We start from the raw sequence: 21,137 nt of genomic DNA, 5'->3' as shown, positions 1-21,137 counted from the left end.
AAAAGACAAAATGAAGTCAGAATGGGGCAAAACCAAAACCAGACTTCTCCATCACCTGCACTCATTGCCTGGCTCAGCTGGGATAGGGTTCATTCTCTTCCTAATAACTGGTGCAGTGCTGTGTTTTGGCTTTTAGGGCCCATTCCTACAGGCAGAGCTTCACCCTTTTGCTGTCTCTCATGCTCTGCCAGTGAGGTGGGGGACAAGGAGCCAAGAGAGAGCAGGAACGGGACATCTGACCCGAACTAACCGAAGGCATATTCCGTGCCCACAGCACGTCATGTCCAGGATAGAAACCAGGGGGAGTTATCCAGAAGGGACCGATTGCTGCTCCAGGACAGGCTGGTCACCGGTCAGCTGGTGGTGAGCAGTTGTATTGTGCAGCACTGCTGTTTCTTGTTGGGTTCTTTTCTTTGCCTCCTTTAGTTTCATATGTATGTCCTTGTTAGTTTCCTTTTTGTTAGTAGTAGTATTATATTAGTTATTAATATTTTAAATATTATTAGTATATATAACTTTATTATATAATAATTATAGAATCACATAATAATTATAACAGTATATAATAATTATATGATCATATAACTATTTATTATATATTTATTATTGTATATTCTATATATTATTATATTTATAGTATTATTTTATATATTATTCTTAATTGTATTATTAGTAATTATTATCTATATTATAATATTTTTAAACCATTCTTATCTCAACCCACGGGTTTTACCTTTTCCTGGTTCTCCTCCCATCCCTCCCAGGGGGCAAGAGGGGCTGAGAAAGTCATATTTAGCTGCTGGCTGTGTTCAACCACAGCAGCTCACCTCCTAGAAAAGAGATTTCCTGCTGAGCAGGAACATGGAGAGGGTTTGAAATGGGCTCCCCATTCCCCAGGTGGCTGCTGCCAGCATGGGCAGCACACAGGGCACAGACCCCAGGTGCCAGGATAACTGTCCCCTGCCCCTGCAGTACCAGCACAGAGGGTGACCCCGGGGGTAGCACTGCAGGGTCCCTGAAGGATGGATGAGCTGTGGCTGCGATGCAGATGCAGGGAAGGGCTCCAGAACGTTTCCCACAGGAGACGGCAGAGGGCTCGGTGCTCCTTGGATGCTCTGGTTTGTTGGGAAGGGGGAAGTAAATGGACGGTGGAGAAACTTCACTGGGGCTTGCCTCGAACCATGCAGCTCTCTATAATGGCCAGGGCAGCTCCTCTCTCCAGCTGAGGCCAAATCTCAGCATGGTCCCTATGAACCCTGCAGCTCGTCTACGACACGGCCTGGGGATGCAGTGGGACACTTGGCATCCAGGTCCCCTGTCCCCATGGTGCCCCAGTCTCTGCTCAGGTTCCTCTGCAATGCCTGGTGGATCTCTGTCGCTGGCTTTGCCACCACCTCTTCCCTGAGGACCTACACTGCAGGGAGCAGGGAGGAGCATCACCCTCCCCTAAAGCTGACCCAGAGCAAGGATGGAGACATGAGGAATGATCTGCCGTCTTTCCAGCACTCTGGCATCTCTGCTGTGTGGTCAGAGCTGCAGAATACAGCTCCAAAGACCTGCAGAGTGAGGAGCAAGGCTGGGCCATGCAATGACCACATGGGATTATCATCAAATTACACAATGATTAAGGTTGGAGGAGACCTTAAAGATCATCTGTTTCCAGCTCCCCAGCCAGGCTGAGGCACAGCCACCCTGTGCTTTCAGAAGATATGCAGATGTCATGGTTTCGGTTGCCTTTACAAGCCGTAACAGGGTGTGAGCTCTGGCAGCCTTGCGGTTGACGGAGCCTCAGTGTCTGTCTGTGGTTTCTTAGATCTCTATCTGGCCCTGTCAGATAGTTTGTCACACAACAGTTCCTTCCTGCAGACAGCAGGTCCGGGCACACCAGAACAGGTTCACTTGCGTGTCACACAGCAGGACAGTAACTGCAGAGGAAAGGGACATGAGTGACGGCCACACACCAAGGGCAGCAGGGATGTGATGCAGCCCAGGAGCTGCCTGTTGGACCCCAGCAGTGCATGGGGCCAAGGGGTGAGGCAGGCGGGCACTCATTCAACCCCAGGGTCAGGCTTGGGACAGCAGGGACAGGTCAAGGCTCAATACAAAATGCAGTTGTTACTGTAGTGAGGAGATGAGTGTGAGACACATCACTTTGCTTTGCATCCCTACCTGGATCTGGGGCATGAGAAATATATACACAAATGAGCCAGAACAATAGCTAATCGCAATACTGGAAATCATGCAATATAGCAGTACCAGCAAACGGTCTCTTGGCAAATTCCAGCTGAGCTTTTTGTTGTCTGCAGAGCCTGAGCTGGCATGCTGCTGTGCTGCTCCAAAATGCCACCGCTGCATGTCTGTGACAGACACAGAATCATACAATAGTTTGGGTTGGAAAGGACCTTAAGATCATCCAGTTCCAACCCCCCTGCCATGGGCAGGGACACCTCACACTAAACCATATCACCCAAGGTCTGTCCAACCCAGCCTTGAACACTGCCAGGGATGGAGCATTCACAACCTCCCTGGGCAACCCATTCCAGTGCCTCAGCACCCTAATAGTAATGAATTTCTTCCTTATATCCAATCTAAACCTCTGCTGTTTAAGTCACAGATTGGTTTGGGTTGGAGGGGACCTTAAAGCTCCTCCAGCTCCAACCCCTGCCACAGGCAGGGACCCCTTCCACTGGAGCAGCTGCTCCAAGCCCCTGTGTCCAACCTGGCCTTGAGCACTGCCAGGGATGGGGCAGCCACAGCTTCTCTGGGCACCCTGTGCCAGCGCCTCAGCACCCTCACAGGGAACAGCTTCTGCCTCAGAGCTCAGCTCAGTCTCCCCTCGGGCAGGTTCAAGCCATTCCCCTTGGCCTGTCCCTACATCCCTTGTCCCCAGCCCCTCTCCAGGTTTCCTGCAGCCCCTTCAGGCACTGGAGCTGCTCTCAGGTCTCCCCTTCTCTTGTCCAGGCTGCCCCAGCCCAGCTCTGTCCCCTGGCTCCAGAGCAGAGCTGCTCCAGCCCTCGCAGCAGCTCCATGGCCTCCTCTGGCCTCCCTCCAACAGCTCCAGGTCCCTCTGGTGCTGCTGCCCCAGGGCTGGATCAGGGCTGCAGGGGCTCACCCCAGGTCCGTTACATACTTTTGAAGCAAGAGTCTTCAGAGTCCCCAGGACACCCCCAACCCCATGAAGATGGCTGCTAGGAGGATGAGATGGGAAAGCCATGGACTCTTGCCTACCCCAGCACAGTCCCTGGCACAGCCCATGGGGACCCTCCTGCAGCACTGCAGACCGTGCAGTGAAGGGGATTCAGTGGGGAGGAAGCCCCAATACACCCAGACACTGCCCTGTGGTCCCTGCTTCATTGCTGGGGCTACAGGAAGATGAACTCATGGAGTCTTGTGAACAGCAGCTCATGAGAAACCACAAGCTGTGAGCTGGCAAATTTGGTGCCTGTTGCAGAGGAGAGGGAGATGGTAAAAGGGGAAATGCTCTCTGGGGCATCCCAGGGACCACATCACCCCATGGCAGGGGCAGTGCATGGGGATCCCGTGACTGGGTGTGCAGAGGGCGATGGGGGTACCTGTTTGCACAAGACCTGGCTCCTCTCCCTTCCACACTCAGGGGGATGTCCTGATTTCTGCATCCACCTTGAGGAAAATCCCCACAAGCACTTGCATTTGCCCCAGGTCCCTGGGAGGAGATGATGTTTGTAGAGTCAGGGCACTGAGCCAGGCTTTGCAGGCAAGCACTCCTGGCTGATGCTGAGGTTTGGAGGTCCTGAGCTGCATACTGGAACCATAGCATTCAGGATGCTTTGGTTATGGTGACAAGGCTGCCAACCCAGATCTACAGCCAGTCTCCAGGGTGACAGCCACCCTTGCTCCCTCACAGGCACCATTGCTCCGAGCATGCCTGCTGCCCATGCTGCCTGCCCTGACCCCCTGCATCCAGCTCATACATGCTGCAGCCCCACCACAGGAGCTGGACCCACCACCCAGCTGGACCTGCACTGTCCCCAGGCCATTTCAAGGGTCTGAGAACCTTTGTCCTCAAGGCCTGGGTCCTTCAAACGGAGGCTGAGTTGAGGTCCTCCTGGTCCTCCAAGGAGGATGCTGAGATGAGTTTGGTACGTTCTGCTGTGGTGTTGATGAATCTAGCATGAACCTGCTGCTCAAATGTGGTTTCATATCCTGTCATGGTCAGGGCAGCCTTCATGTGAGTGTCAGTTAGCTCAGGCTTAGCTCACCTCACACAGAGGCTATTTTCGTATATCCTGGACTTGCTGCTTCCTTTTTTCTGCATTTTTGAGGCAAAGGTGCCATGACATCAGCTCTTTTATGCTTTGGAAATTCCAAGTGCTTGTCTTGAAATCTGGCGGATGGAGCTGGCCACTGTCCCTATATAAAAAGCAGGGACTGAGCCAGCATCTCACATCAGATACAGGGGGAATCTGTTCTGGTCCTGCATCTGCCCTTGCAGCTCATCTGTGTCCATAATGAGCATCTCTGCAGTGTGCCTCTCCATCATCCTCGTTGTTGCTCTCTTTTCTCAGGCCTCTCCTATTCCAAGTGAGTACATGCAGCATCTCCCTCTGCTCTCTTGGGTGGGTTTTTGCTATGGCTGGCAGTAATTCTGAAGCAGAAGTGGAAAGAGTTAGCTGCAAAAGCTGGAAACCTGTGAGAACAGCTTCTCCTGCGCTCTTGGGACTGGTCCTGCTTTCCAACACCCCTTTATCCTAGGGATGAATTTTACTGCTAAGTGCTGAAGCTTTCAGGTTTCATCTCCCCTGATTTTGTTGTTGGGTTTTATGAGTGGTCCCAGGGCGACTGAAAGGATCTTTATCATTGGAAGTGAGTGCCAGGCATTTTACACACAATCCTAGCAACTACTTGAATTAACTTTGGTGTTCACAGCAATTCTGTGCTTTCTGAGGACACAGGAAAGGAAGAGGGCTCCAGAGCTGATTAAGGGATTGCTGCCCATGCTTCCAGCTGGTGAATGTGCAGGTTAGCAAGTGGGAGACTCATGCTGGCTTTTCTGGTCCCTTCCAGTCGGGGCTGACACAACCGTGTGCTGCTTCAGCTACGCATCCCGAAAGCTGCCCCAGAAGCATGTGAAGGATTATTTCTACACCAGCAGCAAGTGCTCACAGCCAGCAGTTGTGTATGTACCCGCTCCTGCTCTGGGCTCTGGGGGAAGGTTCTGCCAGCCCTTGGGGTCTTTGCTGTGGATCCACTGGTGCCTAGATCACAGTGGTGTGAGGAGCCATACCTGGTGTAAGGGAAGGGGTGACCCAAGGCCCCCTTGTTCCATTCCCCCTCCAGGGCTCTAAGACTTCCCTGCTTCACCTGACAGGTTCGTCACCAGGAAGGACCGGGAGGTCTGTGCTAACCCTGATGCCAGGTGGGTGAAGGAATACGTGAATGCCCTGGAGCTGCAGTGAGCACCGGCAGCTGAGAGGTCTCTGCCTTGGATGAGCCCTGCAACACGGTCCAGCAGAGTCCTGGCACAGACCTAGAAATGCTGCTGCTGAGCACCAGGACCTGTGGAGCCATCCTGGGGCCCCTGAAGTTCAGTTTGTCTTGCAAAGGTGCCATTTACCCATGATAATTCAGCCACCCTCATGGGCATCTGTGATGCTGGGGACCTTCTGGCCTTGCAGACCCATCTTGCATAGCTTGCTGTGTAATGTGGCTAAACTGTCCCTTCCTTGTGTCTCCACTGCTAGAATGGAAGGGGGGTTTACCCCTAGAGCTGCTTGTGAGAAGCAGTCAGTTGAAATGAAGTGTGAGTGCTGTCATGTAAACCTAGGCTGACTTCCAAGTCAGCTGGCTGAGCTTTGCCATGGTAGGGTAGATGCTGTGAGCAAGATCTGTCTCCCTAGCAGAGGAAATGGAATGCTGGTTACTTACAGGATGCTTACTGTGGAACCACACTGTTCAGCCTCGTTTCAAGATGTCTCTTGCTGGTGACAAAGAATAAAGATGTTTTTCTCTCTGTGTGTCAGCTCTCGAAGATGATGTTCCCCTCCTGCCTGGGGAAAGGGGTAATAGACCCAACTACAACCATTTGGAGAGAGGCAAAACCTCAGCCACCTTATCCATGGAAACTTTCCCTTCTGCACCATATCTGCTCCCAGCACCACAGCAGCAGCAGCCCCAGCACCACACCAGCACCTCAGGGCTGTTTCCTCCCAGCTTCCATGCTGCTGCAGACCCACCTCCCATCATATCAACAGCCAAGGCCAGGGGCTGGTGGAGCCGAACCCACTGGATTTGCCACTGTGAGTTTGGCAAAGGGATGTCTGGAAGTCAGATGGAGGGGATAGAGCAGCATCTCTGCTCAAGGGAGAGCCAGAACCACGTCCCCAGCACAGGCTCTCCTGGGGATGCAGCCTGAGCTGTGCCCAGCTCTGGGTACACTCTTGTCAGTGTTTAACTGGAAAAGACATCAAGGATCTGCTGTTCTTCAGCTGTTTGGGGAAGGAAACCCAAGTTTTGTTTGAAAAAGCACAAAAGATCTTTTGCACTGATTAAAACCAACAAAAGCAATTCCCAGCCTATGGCTTACTTTTAAAAGGGTGACAATCACCAATTAACAGCACACCTGAAACACCCCGAAGCAGCTCTCAAAGGAGCCTCAATGCTCTGCAGGCTGGGCAGGTAGCTCAGCAGGAGAAGAGAGGTACAAGGTTCCGGTTTGCAACCTTGCAAAGCAGCTCTGACACAGAGCAGGAGACAAGGGGGACCCTGGGATAAGCCTGGATCTCAAGGGAAGCAGGGAAGGGATATAAAATCAGCCAGGTGTTCCCAAACATAATACTCAAGCAGTACTCATGTTGGTTTGCTTCCAGACAGTGGCTGCTTGAGCACTTCTCAGAGAGCTTTTAAGCATTGCTATCCCTCACTTGCAACTGGGAGACTGAGGCACAAGCTTGTCATTGTGGAGTCAAGCTGGGTGAGGTGGACTGATGGGGCTGGTGTCCTTGTTGGGGCCACAGGACTATAAAGAGAGAGGTGAGCAGTTCACGACACCAGAATCATTCCTTTGCAGGAGGAGCAGCAGGTGCTGGGGGCAGAGCTGGAGCACTGCTGATGGTGCCATCCCAGTATCCCCAGGAAGCTCCCAGATGCCTTCACCCGGATGGCATCAGGGGCAGTGCAGACCTGGTGTTTCTTCCTGGTGTGAAGCTCAGAAGCGGGAAGGACCAGGACAGCTTTGTTGTCACAGCAGGGCTGGGGAATACCCTTGTGTGACCGTTGTCTTGTGTGAGGGGTGCTGGCCAAGGGGATGAGCTGGGAAACCAGAGACGGGCCCTGGGTCAGGATCCTGGCTCTGCCTCAACTTGCTGCTGGCATGGGCAGGCAGGGAGGACTGAGGACCACAGACCCCAGTGGGCACTGCAGAGCGTGTGGTTGGGGTCTCCTTCGGGGTATTTCCCTGCTGCACACCAAGCACCTCACCTGGGGCATTTCCTCAGTGGGGCTGGGGCAGCTGCAGCCTCCCCTTCTCCCTCCAGTCCCATCCCAGCGTTAGCACAGGCAGGTCCTTCTCAACCACCTCCTAACACCTAGAAAGCCTCTCTCCCTGCCAGGACAGGGTGATGGCCGATCCCAGGTAACATCCCTACAAGTCCTGGGGCTGGTTCCAAACAGAAGCAGTGGTGGGCTCCTGCCAGGGGAGGTGGGTCCGGAGCAGGGGAAGCAGGGTCTCTAGGGCAGGCTGGCTTGGCTGCTGCTCCTGGAGCTTCAGGATGGAAACCGAAACCAGAAAGCCTGGAAAAGAGATTTCCCCACATGTGCCTGGGCTCCTGGCCAGGGACTGCCCCAAGGCAGTGCTGAGTCCTCCAGCATCTCCAGGCTGACCCTGCACCTGGGGCCTCAGACCCCTGTAGCGATCCCATCCACCACAACATCCATCCTCTGTCCCCTCACAGCTCACAGAACCCGGGATCAGGGCCAGTTTTTGGCTCCTCAGCATCAAGCTGTGCTTCTCAGCACACACAATGCACAGCAGGCATGGAGGGGACGGGATGCTCTTGGGGTAGAGGGAACCCCTGCACCCCATTCCTGGGCTCCCTGCTGCCCACCCAGCCACCCCACAGCAGCAGTGGCTGCTCCCTTGTTTCCCAGCGCAGTGGGGAAGCCTGCTCAGGATCCAGCTCTGCAGTTTCAGTCTCTGCCCCAGGATGGTAAAGCCCCGGCCACAGAGCAATACAAGCTGTGTTCAGATACACTGACCCACCTTGTCCCTGCTTGGGCATGACCTGACCTTTTCTGCTGGGATCCTGCTTTTCCAGGGGACCCTGCATGGTGGGCAGTGTGTCTTTCCCAAGCCACCCTCCCAGCAGAGCCATCCCATGGAAGAGGTGAGCCTTCACCTGCATCATGTCCTGGGACACAGCACTGGGCCCTGGGCTGGGTTTGCCCTTTGCTGGGAAGGCAAACTGGTCAGAACAGGAAGCCCTGTAAATCCTCCTGCCTGCAGCCAGCTTTCCATCCTGGAAAAGGCGAGACTAGAAGGAAATCACAAGACAACATGAAAGTGCTTTCCCAGCCTCAGTGTGGCCAAGTCTCATCTATAGCTACTGGGAACAAGAAAGCAATAAGAGAAAGGCTTTTGTTTGCATTAGGAGGAGAAAAGGATGGCTGCAAGGCCAGGACAGCTCTGGGTGATCGTGCTGTCGGGGGATGTCTTCTCAGTCTGCAGAAGCACAGGGGTGCTGACCACATTTGCAATGGGAAAGCTGTGCTCCGCACTGTGCTTTTACCCTTTGGACCTGCTCCCTCCCATTCATGTTCCCATGCAAAGCTGTGTCCTGGGAATGCCTGCAGCAGGTTTGCTGGTGGCTGTTTCACTCCCGCAGCAGAGCTGACCCCTTCCCTTTGTTTTACAGGAGCAGCCACCTCAGAGTGGTCAGAAAGAAACTGGGGTCGCTGCCCCTCTCCTAGCACCACTAGGCAGGATAGTGTGTATGAGGGTGCCTGTGGGCTCTGTGCTGGGGAACACTGATGCTTAGGTGGCAGAAGCAGCAGGCAGGGTTGGTAAGGGCAGGGATTTGGCCCTGCTCTGTACCCCAGCACCCTCAGACAAAGGTGGACAAAGCAGCTCCTGAGCCCTGGTACCCACCAGCTCCAGGGCAGCCCAGCACTGTGGCAGCTCCATGCCCTCTGCTTCCCCCCACCCAACCAGCAGCTGCTCTCTCTGCTCCCCCCAGTTTCTGGCAGGATTTTACCAGTCAGAGCAGCATGCCCTGTCTCTGCTCCCTTGCATACACACTGTGCCCAGGAACCAGTTTGGGGTGCAGGGCATGGGGCTGGGAGCAGCATGCAAGCATACGGGACATGCCTGGGGTGTGTGGACAGCACGTTCATGTATGTAAGAGGCTCATTGGTGCATAGAAACATGTCTAATTCTGCAGAGGATGTGGGAGGCTGGGGTGTATGTGGTGGGGAACAAGATGTCAGAGGATGTTCATTTGTCTGCAGCATGGAAACTTCATGGGTTTGCCTCAAACCATTTCCCATCATCACATGCCATATCGAATGCACAGACAGGCTTAGGCTGAGGTTCTGGCTCTCTACTGATGAACACCACGCAAAGGCATATAAAGGGAAAAAAACAGAGGGTTTGTCTAAATTCTTTATTCTCCAGAATCATGATTTCATACATATAAGTCAGGGCTACCCATCATCCAATGCTGAGACCCTGAGCCACCCTCCCTCAAATACCCTCCCTGCCACTCTCCCATAAATAGCATCATTACCCACAGAGGAAAGTACTGCCTATCCCATATGATAACTTCTTAAATAACTTTAAATGTCACAACAGAGATGCAGTCCCATGGGCCATTCCAGGCCACAGGCGGAGGTGTCAAGGCAGACGGATGAGGTTGAACACTAGTCCACACAAGCCAAGGGCAAGCAGCAGCACCCCAACACAAGGCATCCTGTGGTGCCCTTCCAGTGGTCCCCTGTAGTAGCCTGCAGGTAACATGGGCTCAGCAGCTCCTGTTGCCCCAGCATCCTGCTCCACCGCAGGAGCTCAGGAAATGGAACTCCTGCATGACAGCAGCTATGCTTGCCATCTTGCTTTGCTCAGTTCAAGTTTTTTCAGGTAAGCTTGAACCCAGGTGTGACTGGGATTGGCACAGACCTGGTGGCCTTTCTTTGTGATGAACCTGTGGAAGAGGGATGAGACATTAGATCTCAGCTCAAACTTGCATCCTAGGAGAGCCTGGATCCCAGCTTTGGGGCACTGCAAGAGGTTCTTCCCCATGCCCTAAACTGGTGCTGAAGCCAATGGCTGTCTGTGTGTCCTGGGCCCAGCAGGAGCAGCCATTTTTCTCCTTCTCAGTAGCTGGTGCAGTGCTGTGGTTTTGACTTTGGGCCTGGGAACAGAGCTGATAACACCAATGGTTTTAGTTACTGCTCAGTAATGTTTAGTGTGACCAAGGACTTTGTGAGTCTCATGCTCTGCCAGGGAGGAGGGGAAGCCGGGAGGAAGCAGAGACAGGACACCTGACCCCAACTAGCCAAAGAGGTATTCCATACCACAGCACGTTATGCCCAGTATAGGAACTGGGGGCAGTTACCTGGCAGGGTGGGATCACTGCTCGGGTCAGGCTGCATATCTTTAGACATGTGGTGAGCGGTTGTATTCTCTTCCCTTGTTATTTCCCTTATCATTATCATTATTGGTGGCAGCAGCAGTGGTTTGTGTTATACCTTAGTTACTGGACTGCTCTTATCTCAACCCGTGGGAGTTACACTCTTTCAGTTCTCCTGCCCATCCCTCCGGAAGCAGGGGGAGGAAGCAGGGGGAGTCAGTGACCATCTGCATGGTTCTGGGTTGCCAGCTGGGCTTAAACTATGACACTGTGATTTCAGGCAGAAGCTGTTCCCTGTGAGGGTGCTGAGGCGTTGGCACAGGGTGCCCAGAGCAGCTGTGGCTGCCCCATCCCTGGCAGTGCTCAAGGCCAGGTTGGACACAGGGGCTTGGAGCAGCTGCTCCAGTGGAAGGGGTCCTGTCTGTGGCAGGGTGGAACTAGTTGAGGTTTAAGGTCCCTTCCAATCCAAACCAGACTGAGATTCTATGGTTTCTCCCACTTTATCCCTTTTCCTACCCTGCCTCCTCAGCTCCTGCAGAAACATCCTTGTGCATCCCTGGCAGTCACTGTCCAAGCTCTTTCCCCTTGGGTTTCCCCTCACCCTGCTCTGTTTCTATGGACCCCTGTGCCCACAGCTGCCCTGGTCATTCACGCACACACGCTCCATAGGGACTGTTCCTGCGCTGCCCCAGCTCTTCCACACCCAGGAGTCAACACTGGTACTTACACAATGGCTGGCAGCATGCAGCTGGTGCTGGTCCTGTAATAACGCAGGATGCGCTTATGTGGGAGCTTGTCTGCTGTGTAGGAGAAGCAGCAGACTGGGACATCAGATCCAACTGCAAGAGGCAAGGAGAGATGATGTGAGCCTGTGTTGGGCTGTGCATCAGGAGCAGCCAGCCCATCAGCTCATGGAGCTGTGCTGGTAGGGAAGGGAGTGAGGAATTAGAGAAAATCAAAGTCGAAATGGACATTGGGGATCATCTGGTCCAATGCCAGGAACAGTACTGTTGAGTACTGGGGGAGATTCCCATGCAATCATTGCTCAGAACTTCATTTCTCCACCTCTTCCAGGCCCAGGGAAGAGACTGAAGTCTCCAAACTACAACCAGGAACCAGTACCCTGAGTCCAGAATGGATGGATGAATAGATGAATGGATGGAAGGATGGATGGATGGATGGAAGAATGGATGGATGGATGGATGGATGGATGGAAGAATGGATGGATGGAAGGATGGATGGATGGATGGATGGAAGGATGGATGGATGGATGGATGGATGGATGGAAGGATGGATGGATGGAAGGATGGATGGATGGATGGATGGATGGATGGAAGGATGGATGGATGGAAGGATGGAAGGATGGATGGTTGGATGGATGGATGGAAGGATGGATGGATGGATGGATGGAAGGATGGATGGATGGAAGGATGGATGGATGGATGGATGGATGGATGGATGGATGGATGGATGACTTTCTAATTCTGGGGCTCCTACATGCAGCTGAGCTCAGTGCAGAGTGGAGACTGGTACATAGGCTGAAAAATCCCCAGTCCCCTGCCAGGGGAGCTCAATTGAGAGCGACACCAAAAGCTCCGATCTGTTCTTCACAAATGAAAAACCAGGACTCACCTGGACCAGAGGAGCAAGAAGCTGCAATGAGGAGAAGAGCAAAAACAGCTGCAGAGACCTTCATCTTCCCCTAGGTGAGGGCACTCGGAGCAGGACCAGAAGCTCTGAAGGATGAGGCTCAGACTGCAGCAGTTGGATTCAGCCCCTTTTTATCAGGGAGTTGTGGAGGTAGCCGGGAGAATCCCAAGTGGAAATTCCAGGACGATGAGAGAGGATGTAATGAAAGTGAAACAGACAAATGGAATTAGGTTAAAAAAACTCATAAAGAATGGGATCTGGCTCACATTGGAGCCAAGTCTGTTGAGCTCTGACCCAGTGTTCATTTTCGGTTCCATGAAATCAAAAGGAAACTAAAATGTGGCAAGTGGCATGGCACTGTTTATCTGATCTGAGCTGGAGGAGGGGTTTTCCCTGTGAGTCTCTTATGGCAAAAAGACACAGCTCTTGCCTTGGATTATGCAACTCTGGAAAACAGTCCCCAGAGGAGCAGGCTTCAAAACGAGCTCGTGCTTATCAGAGGTTGCCAAGCTGCAGCATGTGGGGCTGAGAGGTGGAAGGGCTGCGGGTGCTTTGCTCCTACCCATCCTGCAGTGCTGGGCTTAATGAGGAGCAGTGAGGAGGTGGGGCTGGAGGCACCCTGAGGATCTTCCAGTCCAGCCCCTGCTCCAAGCAGGGTTAGTGGGAAGGCTGCCCAGGATCGTGTCCCGATGAGCTTTGAGTATCTCCAGGACTCCACAGCCTCTCTGGGTTTCGGTGCTCAGTAATAAAGGTTTTCTGGTGTTTAAATGGAATTTCTTGTTGCCTCTTGTCCTGTCATTGCACACTGCTGAGAAGAGTTGAGCTCTGTCTACTCTGCTTCCCACACACGTGCTGATGAGACCTCCCGGAGGTCTCTGCTGTCCGGGATGAACAATCCCAACTCCCACAGCCTTCCTCCTAGGAGCGATGCTCCTGCCCCTTGGTAATTTCCATGGCCCTTTCCTGAACTCTCTCCAGTATGTCCATATGTGTCTCATGGTGGGGAGCCCAGAACTGGACCCAGCACTCTAAGAGCAGCTTCACCAGTGCTGAGCAGAGGGGAAGGACCACATCCCTCAATGTGCTGGCAATGCTCCTAATGCACCCTAGGAGCCTGTTGGCCTCCTCTGTGACAAGGGCAAGTTGCTGCTCCTGTCTAATTTGGTGTCCACCAGGACTCCTGGGTCCTGTTGTGTCAAACTGCTTTCCGGCTGGTCAGCACCAGCATATGCTGGTGCCTAGGAGTGTCCTGCACCAGGGACAGGACTTTGTTGAGCTTCATGATATCTTTAATCCAGCCTGAGAAGGTCCCTCTGGATGGCAGCATGTTCCTCCAGTGCACCAGCCTCTCCTTCCAGCTCTGCATCACCTGCAGATCTGGTGAGGGTGAGCTTTGTCCCAACATCCACATCATTTAGATATTAAAGAGTACTGACCCCACCACTGGCAAGTAGCCTCCAGCTGGACTCTGTACTATGCATCACAACCTTCCAAGCCCAGCTGTTCAGATAGTTCTCAGCCATCTCTTGGATTAGAGCCTACAAGAAACCTGCAGAGGGGCTTGGGACAAGGGATGTAGGGACAGGCCAAGGGGAATGGCTTGAACCTGCCCCAGGGGAGACTGAGCTGAGCTCTGAGGCAGAAGCTGTTCCCTGTGAGGGTGCTGAGGCGCTGGCACAGGGTGCCCAGAGAAGCTGTGGCTGCCCCATCCCTGGCAGTGCTCAAGGCCAGGTTGGACACAGGGGCTTGGAGCAGCTGCTCCAGTGGAAGGGGTCCCTGCCTGTGGCAGGGGTTGGAGCTCTATGAGATCTGAAGTCCCTTCCACTCCAACCAGCCTGTGATTCTGTGATACTTTATCAGTCTGCTAATGCGGATATTATTGGAGCCTTACTACAGTCAAAATAACCAACATCCCCTTACCCCTCTACCCTCATCCATCTTGCCATCTTCACAGGCTCACCAGGCTGGTGAGGCATCTGACTACTCATAGTCACCTTAACAGTCACAGGGCTCCATATACAACCAAATGACAGGGTCTCACTCTGCTCTGGAGGGTCTTTGCAGGCAGGAAGGTCTTTTGCCACCTCAGCCCCCAGGGAAGCATGGAGTTCACTGCAAGAGGGGGTTTCCCACACCTGAGATATTTTGCCAGCCTGAACCGATCCCTTCAAAACTTTCCTTGAGTACAAGATGGATTTTCTGGCTAAAAAAGTGAGAAACAAATGGTGGAGAACCTGCCTGGCATGGGGGAGGCTTTCAAGCCTCAGCAGGTCATCAGATCAGGACAGCTCCAATCTAGGAAGCAGGGCAAATCAGAGAGAGGATGACCTGGGGCTTCCTGACATCCTGCACCAGCCTGGGGATGCAGCTGGAGTCAAAGCCCCCTCCACTGCAGAGAGGATGCCAAGGCCAGCAGGTGAGCTCCTCTCTAGAGGTACAAACTGCAGCTCAGCTCAGCAAGGGAGAGCAGGGGGGTCACCATCCTTCACCAAGGGGCTTGTCTCTGGCAGGGACAGAAGGAAGCTCCAAAGCCCCTGAGAGAGGTGATGCTCTGCTCCTCCCCACGCTTGCCCTCCCTGGGAGGATCTGTTCTGCGCTCCTGCTTCCCTGCATGGTCTCACCCTGCGTTACACCCCAGGACACTGGTGCTGTTGGCTGTGGCAGCTCACCATGCAAACGGGCAGAGACATCACCAGAGTGTGTGCTTTTATTTGGGTCAAAGACTCCCTGAGTCCTGACACGGGGATGGGGACAAGCGTTGGGTTCTGTTGGATTGGTTTCAAGCCCTGGCAGAGCCAGCTCTGCCTTCCCTGGGTTTGTCTGAGCAGCTCTGGGCAGAGGTGTATGGCAGAACAAGAAGTGCCTCCAGCTCTTGGTGAATTGCTGGCAAGCAAAACCAAACTGTGGCTTTTTGCCATGGAAATAAACCATTCAGAAACCAACAGCGGCAGTTTCATGTTCCTCTGTGCTGGCGTGTGCACAGGGAAATGACAAATGCAAGATGCCTTTCTGGGTGAGAAGGTTTGTGGCTGCGGAACAACAGCTTTGTGGCTAACACCAGCCAGGGGTGGCTTTGCTGATGGGAACTTCACAGGTTCTGCTCCCCAGCCTGCTGCCTGCGAGGAGCAACCACAGGGCCAGCGGCACACGAAGCACTGTGTGGAGGGGAGGTGTGATGGGGTGTGCGATGTAATCTGCATCAGACAGCTCCGTCCTCCATCTGGCAGCCCTGAGATGGTCAATGGAAGGAAAGGAGACGTCATTTACCGCTAATGAATGTGACAGAGCCGGAGGAGCATCTGCAAGGAGCTGCTGCAGCTGCAGTTGCTTGGTTGTGTCATCAGCACAGGCTGCTTAGTGCTGACAAACTGCTCTTTGTCAGGGATGTTGTTTCCCCTGCAGTGCTGAGGAGCACTGGGATGGGGGCACCTCTCTCCCTCCATGCACACTCTGAGGTCAGCTTCTGCTTTCATCCTTCTGTTTCTGTACACTGCTTTTTGCTTCTCTGTCAAATCCGAGCCCTCTGCTGTCACAGTTCCACAGTTCATCTGGGTGAGCTGATCACTGTCAAGCTTCCTTTATTACTCCTGGAAATGAGCCATTCTTATCGTTTTAGCCTCACCCAGACTGGGGCATGAGGTTTGTTTTGGTGCAAGCAGGGTAGAAAAAGAAAGCTTAAATTACTCAAACAGGAAGACTTTAGGGAAGGATGTCATAGTGGGTGTTGAGTCTTTGTCCTCTGATAGATAGCGACAAGGATTAGCCCAGAGGCTCTGGGGCTCCTCCAGCTCCCCCCTGAAATCCTGCTCTCTCCAAGAGCCACAAAGCACACACCCCAGGGCAGGGGGAAGCAGGGCAGTTGGTGAGGGCTCTGCCCAGGGTGATGGAGAAGCCTCATGTGCCTTCCCCTGGGGGTACCACTCACCCATGATGGCTGCACCTTGGAGAAGGACCTTGGGACATGTAAAGGGCTCTTATCCCATTCCAGTCACTCCTGTTGACCATTTTCTCCTCTTCCCAGAAGCCCACAAGCAGATGGGAGCTCTGGGGTGTGGGGTGCCCTGGGGACAACAGCCTTGTCCCTCCACTTGCAGCCTGGGGCAAAGGTGATCCCAGACAGAGCCAAGATTCCCTCTTTCTCCCTGCTCTCACCAGCAAACCATCCCCGTCAAGTCCTTCCCGTGGCTGCACATCCCAGCACAGTCCAGAGGGATGCAGGAGGCTGCATGGGGAGGCTGTGGGGTCATGGCAGAACTCCCTGAGCCCTCCATTCTGCTCCAGGGAATGCTTGTGCCAGGCAGAGCCAGAGCTGCCCAGGCAGCCGGACAATGGCCCTTTTAAAGGGCACAAGCCCATCTGGGGTAGCAAAACCCTCAGCATCACGGGGAGCAGGACCTGCCCTAACCTACAAACAGCCCCACACATGGGAAGTGGTTTGCAGCCTTGCAGCGAGCCCAAAATAAACCACAGTAAACATCTGAGCATCACTGCTGGTCTCCATGCATGACCATGGCATGTGGAAAGCTCACACCTCTCCTCTCAGTGCTGGGCTGGGGGACTGACACCTGACATGTGTCTTCCGGAGCTCTAAGGGCCATGCACAGGGGAGCCCCCAGCTGTGGCAATAGCCCTGACACAAGTTAAAGGCCAACAACCCTGATCTCAGCCCCCTCTGTGATCAGGGAAGGCTGAGATGCTCTAAGATCCCCAAAGCACCCGTGGGGTGCAGGCACTCACCCTGTGCTCTGGAGGCCACCCACAAACCCTCTCAAGCCTCCTGGAGAGCTGGGCTCCAGCAGCAGCAGCGACAGTGAAAGCCATTTAGTTCTGGATGGCTTCTTTCCCTTTTTTTGCTGGATTATGACCAGCAAACAAGCTCCACTGGGATGATTTAAAACCTGGTTCTCTTTTTTATCCTAACAGAGCAAGCAAGGAGGCTTTTTTTGATAGAATCATGGAATCAGGGAATCTCTGGCTGGTTTGGGTTGGAAGAGACCTCACTGCTCACTCATGTTTTATAGCTGTTTTGTTTGGTTTTCAGAACAAGCTGGAGACAGATGAAACCTTTAACAAGATCCCATTTTCCTTATTGGCCACAAACATCTCCCTGGCATGACATGATTTCAGGGAGCATGAAGGGGTCTCCCATGCAGCACCCCCTCACACCCTGTCATGATGGCCATGCACCCCCCTTCACCCTGCACTGTGTGGACCTGTGCTTCCCAACCACTGCCACAGGACTGGTGCCACTGGAGCCAGTTCTGGGATGTGACATCATCTGCAGAATCCCAACATTTCTCCAGAAACATCAGGAATGGTGGGGGCAAAACTTGGGTGCTTTGATGGGAAGTCAGCAGTGCCCACACTCAGAGCAGGACGGCACAGGGGGAAGTGGAGCTTGGCCTAGATGAAGTTTCTGAACTCAGGACATTATTAAGCACTTCCTCTTCCAAGTGAATGCTGACTCCTCCTCATTAAACACAGCTATCAATAGCAACTTACATCAGCCTCACCATTTTTGTCAGTGTTCCCCGTTCATTCAAGATCAAGAATTTCCCCATTTCTGCTATCACCAAAGTTATTTTGGGTATTCGCTTTACTTAGCACTTTCTCCTGGGACTTTTTGGGGGTTTGCAGAAAAGCTTCATCATATTCCTCTATGTAAATTGATGTGATATCATCCAGATATCATCCCAGAGACACTACAATGGCTCCCATCCCTGGCAGTGCTCAAGGCCAGGTTGGACACAGGGGCTTGGAGCAGCTGCTCCAGTGGAAGGGGTCCCTGGGGTTGGAGATGGATTCTACCATTCCATGAAACCACCTGGAGCCGCAGTGGGAAAACTTCCATCTTAGACCAGCATTTTGCTGTGCTGTGAACCAAACTCCCCCTGAGATGCTCCAGCCCATTTGGCCACTTCTCCATGGCTGTCTCTCCATCTCAGAGCACCCCCCAGCTCAGATGCTCCTGGCATCTGGCATCTGCTTATTGACAGAGGTATAAAGGCACTGAGGTTTTCAGCGGCCTGAAATGGAAAATTACCTCATTGAAAACATTTGAATAAGATTTCCAACAAATTTTCTGGTTTAATGAAACTCATTTGTTATCAGAACATTTCTGTGCCATAAATGGAATTCTGCCTGCCTGCCCTACCCACACCGTGTGCCTTGGGAGCAGGACAGGGCCAGATGGCTGTAGGTGGCAGATGTCAAGACATGACCCATGAATGCTTGAAGGCACAATCACAGGGAACAGCTCAGAGACAAACCACGCTCTTACGTACAGCTACAAGCTATATTCCCTGAGCAAACAGGCAGACGAGCCAAGTAAGCTGACACAAGCTCAGAGCCGGCTCCTGATCCAGCTGGATCCTGGGGTCCCTGCTTGGCTGGGCTCCCTGTCTGCGGAGGCAGCTCTCTCCTCATCCTTCCAGGATATCTGGGGACAAGGAAGCTGACAAGCAGAGGGGAGAGTGAGGTCTGAAGTGATGAGTGAGCCTGCCAGGTCTGCAAGTGTCAAAGTGGAGGATGGACAGGGCCATGGGGGAGCCAGGAAGGAAGGTGATGCTCAGCTTGGCATTTGCTCCAGCAGGATGAGGGGCAGAGACCACAATGGCTCCCAACAGGAGACTCTTTGAAGATGAGCCACCTCTGGGACTTCTTCTGTGCAAGTCCAGGACTGTGTTCTCCTCCAGACTCCTCTGCCTGCACAGAACACCTGTATGGGGGTAACGTGCCCTGGCTGGTGGTGGGCTGTGCACACCATGCAGCTCCAGGGTTATATTTGGAAACCACAGGGTTATTTACTGGATGGATGGGAGTGTTGAAAATGGTGACATGGAGACATGTCCAAGAAATGCATCTGCTTCCTGTTGAGATGTTCTCCTAGGAACATCTCACAGCCGGACAGCCTTCAGCTCTTCCCTGAGCATTCGTCATTTCCCTGCCAGGCCTTCACTCTCCTCCTTAGGGACAGGGAGGAGTTCCATAGACCTCCATGCTAGTCTGTGTGTAGACTGGTAGCTCCTTTCCAATGAACACTACCTGGTGCTCCAGTTTCTGGAAGTCTTATTTCATGCCCATCTCCATCCGTGCTGGTGCCTGCAGTACTGCCACAGCTGCAGGACGTGCCCTGAGCCCCTTCAAACCATGTGAAGCACAGACAGGCCATGGACCCCACTGATGACAGCTCCAACCTCCTGCTACTGGGGCAGCACGGGCTGTGCAGATGTGGGAGGGAAACAGTCCACAGCAGAAGACACCCCAGCCCCTTTCTCCCTGATGGGCCTCATCTCATTCATACCCTTCAGTCCTTGCAAGGATGCACTCTCACCTCCAAGCTGCTTGGGCAAGTTGGGTAACAGCAGCCTGTTGGCAAATGCAGGAACCTCCATAGGGGAACTTCTTACCAAGGAACATGCATGAAAGCAGCACAAATAGCAGTGGTAATTGTTTCATATCCTGTCACTGGGAAGGCACTGAATCGAGGGGGTAGCTTCACCCTTCCGGGGCTGGGGCTACAGCTTTGTTCCACCACGAGACTTGCACCACAAGCAGCTCTCCTCTGGTGGAAATTCCACCATGCCTACGCAAGCCACAGCATGGACCTCCTCACTCCATAAATAGAGGAGCTGCTGACTGTCCCAGCATCAGAGAAGAGGCCGACACGCTCCACTTGCCTGCTTCAGCTCCAGCCACCACTTCTCAGCTGACATGAAGGTCTCCGTGGCTGCCCTTGCCATTCTCATTGCTGCCTTCTGCTACCAGACCTCTGCTGCACCACGTAAGTCCAGCTCTCCCCTTTCTCTGGGGGACAGGAGAGATGTCACTGCTGGGACAGGGTGTCTTCTGCCAGTGTTTCCATCCCTGAGTCCCTTCCTGTGTCAGAGCATCCTCTGGCAGGTGCTTCAGGGCCATTGGGGCTCTCCTGCCATGGGAAAGGCACCGCTCAAATCATGGCATGGGTTCTGTCAGTGCCAGTTCAGGGTGAGCCCAGGAAAGGAAAGAACCCACATGCTCCCCAGACCTTGCCACTGACAAGAACCATCTTTGCCCTTCACAGTTGGCTCCGACCCACCAACCTCCTGCTGCTTCACCTACACGTCCAGGCAGCTGCCCCGCAGCTTCGTGATGGAGTACTATGAGACCAGCAGCCAGTGCCCCCAGCCAGCAGTCGTGTAAGTCCTCTCCTCCGGGGCTGTGGTGGGATGAGGATCCAACCAGGAAAAGACCCTATTCACAGGAGAGCGGATGGCGGCAGGCCCCAGGGATGGGGGACAAGGGTACAAGGGGATGTCCATGGGCTCAGGCCAGTCCTGCTCTGCTGCTTTGCAAGCTGGTGGCAGCCTGATGTGATAGGCACAGCATCCTGCATGCCCAAATCCTGCTGACTTGGGAGGGCCGAGGTTTGGGGCAGGGCTTGTCCGCGTGCAGAGCCCTCCCACCAAAACCTTCCCTCTCTGCACCCCACAGGTTTATCACAAAGAAGGGTCGCCAAGTCTGTGCTGACCCCGATGAGGACTGGGTCCAGCAGTACAGGAGTGACCTGGAGCTGCAGTGAGATCCTGCCACCCACATCTTCCATTGCTGGGACGAGAGAGCCTCATCCATCTGTGGGCTCCATCAGAAACACTTGCATGGCATTTAAAGAGAGCTGAGAAACTGAAAATGGTCCAGAATCTGACTTTAGTGTTTTGCTATTTATTTTCTTTATAGGGAAGAGATAAGTGCAATAACTCCATTGCAGACAAACAAGAATATTATTTAAAAGGTATATTTTTTTAAATGCAGACTCACACACAAGTTATATTTTCTCTATTTAATGAATTGAATTTTTGATGTGATATTTAATTAAAATGTCAATAAAGAAATATTTTTCTAAGAAAT

General features: G+C 53.2%; 3 protein-coding genes across 3 annotated transcripts; 2 read left to right on the top strand and 1 right to left on the bottom strand.

Annotated features, from left to right (window-relative positions):
* Positions 1-4,428: 4,428 nt before the first annotated feature.
* On the top strand, positions 4,429-5,959 carry LOC101870472 (C-C motif chemokine 5-like). The gene is made up of 3 exons (XM_005142386.3): positions 4,429-4,560; positions 5,044-5,155; positions 5,348-5,959. The coding sequence occupies exons 1-3, from the start codon at positions 4,488-4,490 to the stop codon at positions 5,433-5,435; spliced, it is 273 nt and encodes a 90-aa protein (XP_005142443.1). The 5' UTR covers positions 4,429-4,487; the 3' UTR covers positions 5,436-5,959.
* A 3,845-nt stretch (positions 5,960-9,804) lies between these two features.
* On the bottom strand, positions 9,805-12,336 carry LOC101870811 (C-C motif chemokine 4-like). The gene is made up of 3 exons (XM_005142388.3): positions 12,234-12,336; positions 11,329-11,440; positions 9,805-10,172 (listed from the first exon to the last, which is right to left on the bottom strand). The coding sequence occupies exons 1-3, from the start codon at positions 12,295-12,297 to the stop codon at positions 10,067-10,069; spliced, it is 282 nt and encodes a 93-aa protein (XP_005142445.2). The 5' UTR covers positions 12,298-12,336; the 3' UTR covers positions 9,805-10,066.
* A 7,580-nt stretch (positions 12,337-19,916) lies between these two features.
* On the top strand, positions 19,917-21,046 carry LOC101870987 (C-C motif chemokine 4 homolog). The gene is made up of 3 exons (XM_005142389.4): positions 19,917-20,034; positions 20,314-20,428; positions 20,724-21,046. Exons 1-3 carry the CDS (start codon positions 19,965-19,967, stop codon positions 20,809-20,811), a joined length of 273 nt encoding a protein of 90 aa, XP_005142446.1. The 5' UTR covers positions 19,917-19,964; the 3' UTR covers positions 20,812-21,046.
* The last annotated feature ends 91 nt before the right edge of the window (positions 21,047-21,137 follow it).

The sequence above is a fragment of the Melopsittacus undulatus genome, chromosome 13 (assembly GCF_012275295.1).
Source record: "Melopsittacus undulatus isolate bMelUnd1 chromosome 13, bMelUnd1.mat.Z, whole genome shotgun sequence".
In the NCBI taxonomy this organism is placed as follows: domain Eukaryota; kingdom Metazoa; phylum Chordata; class Aves; order Psittaciformes; family Psittaculidae; genus Melopsittacus; species Melopsittacus undulatus.
This window is presented reverse-complemented; position numbering and strand designations above follow the sequence as displayed.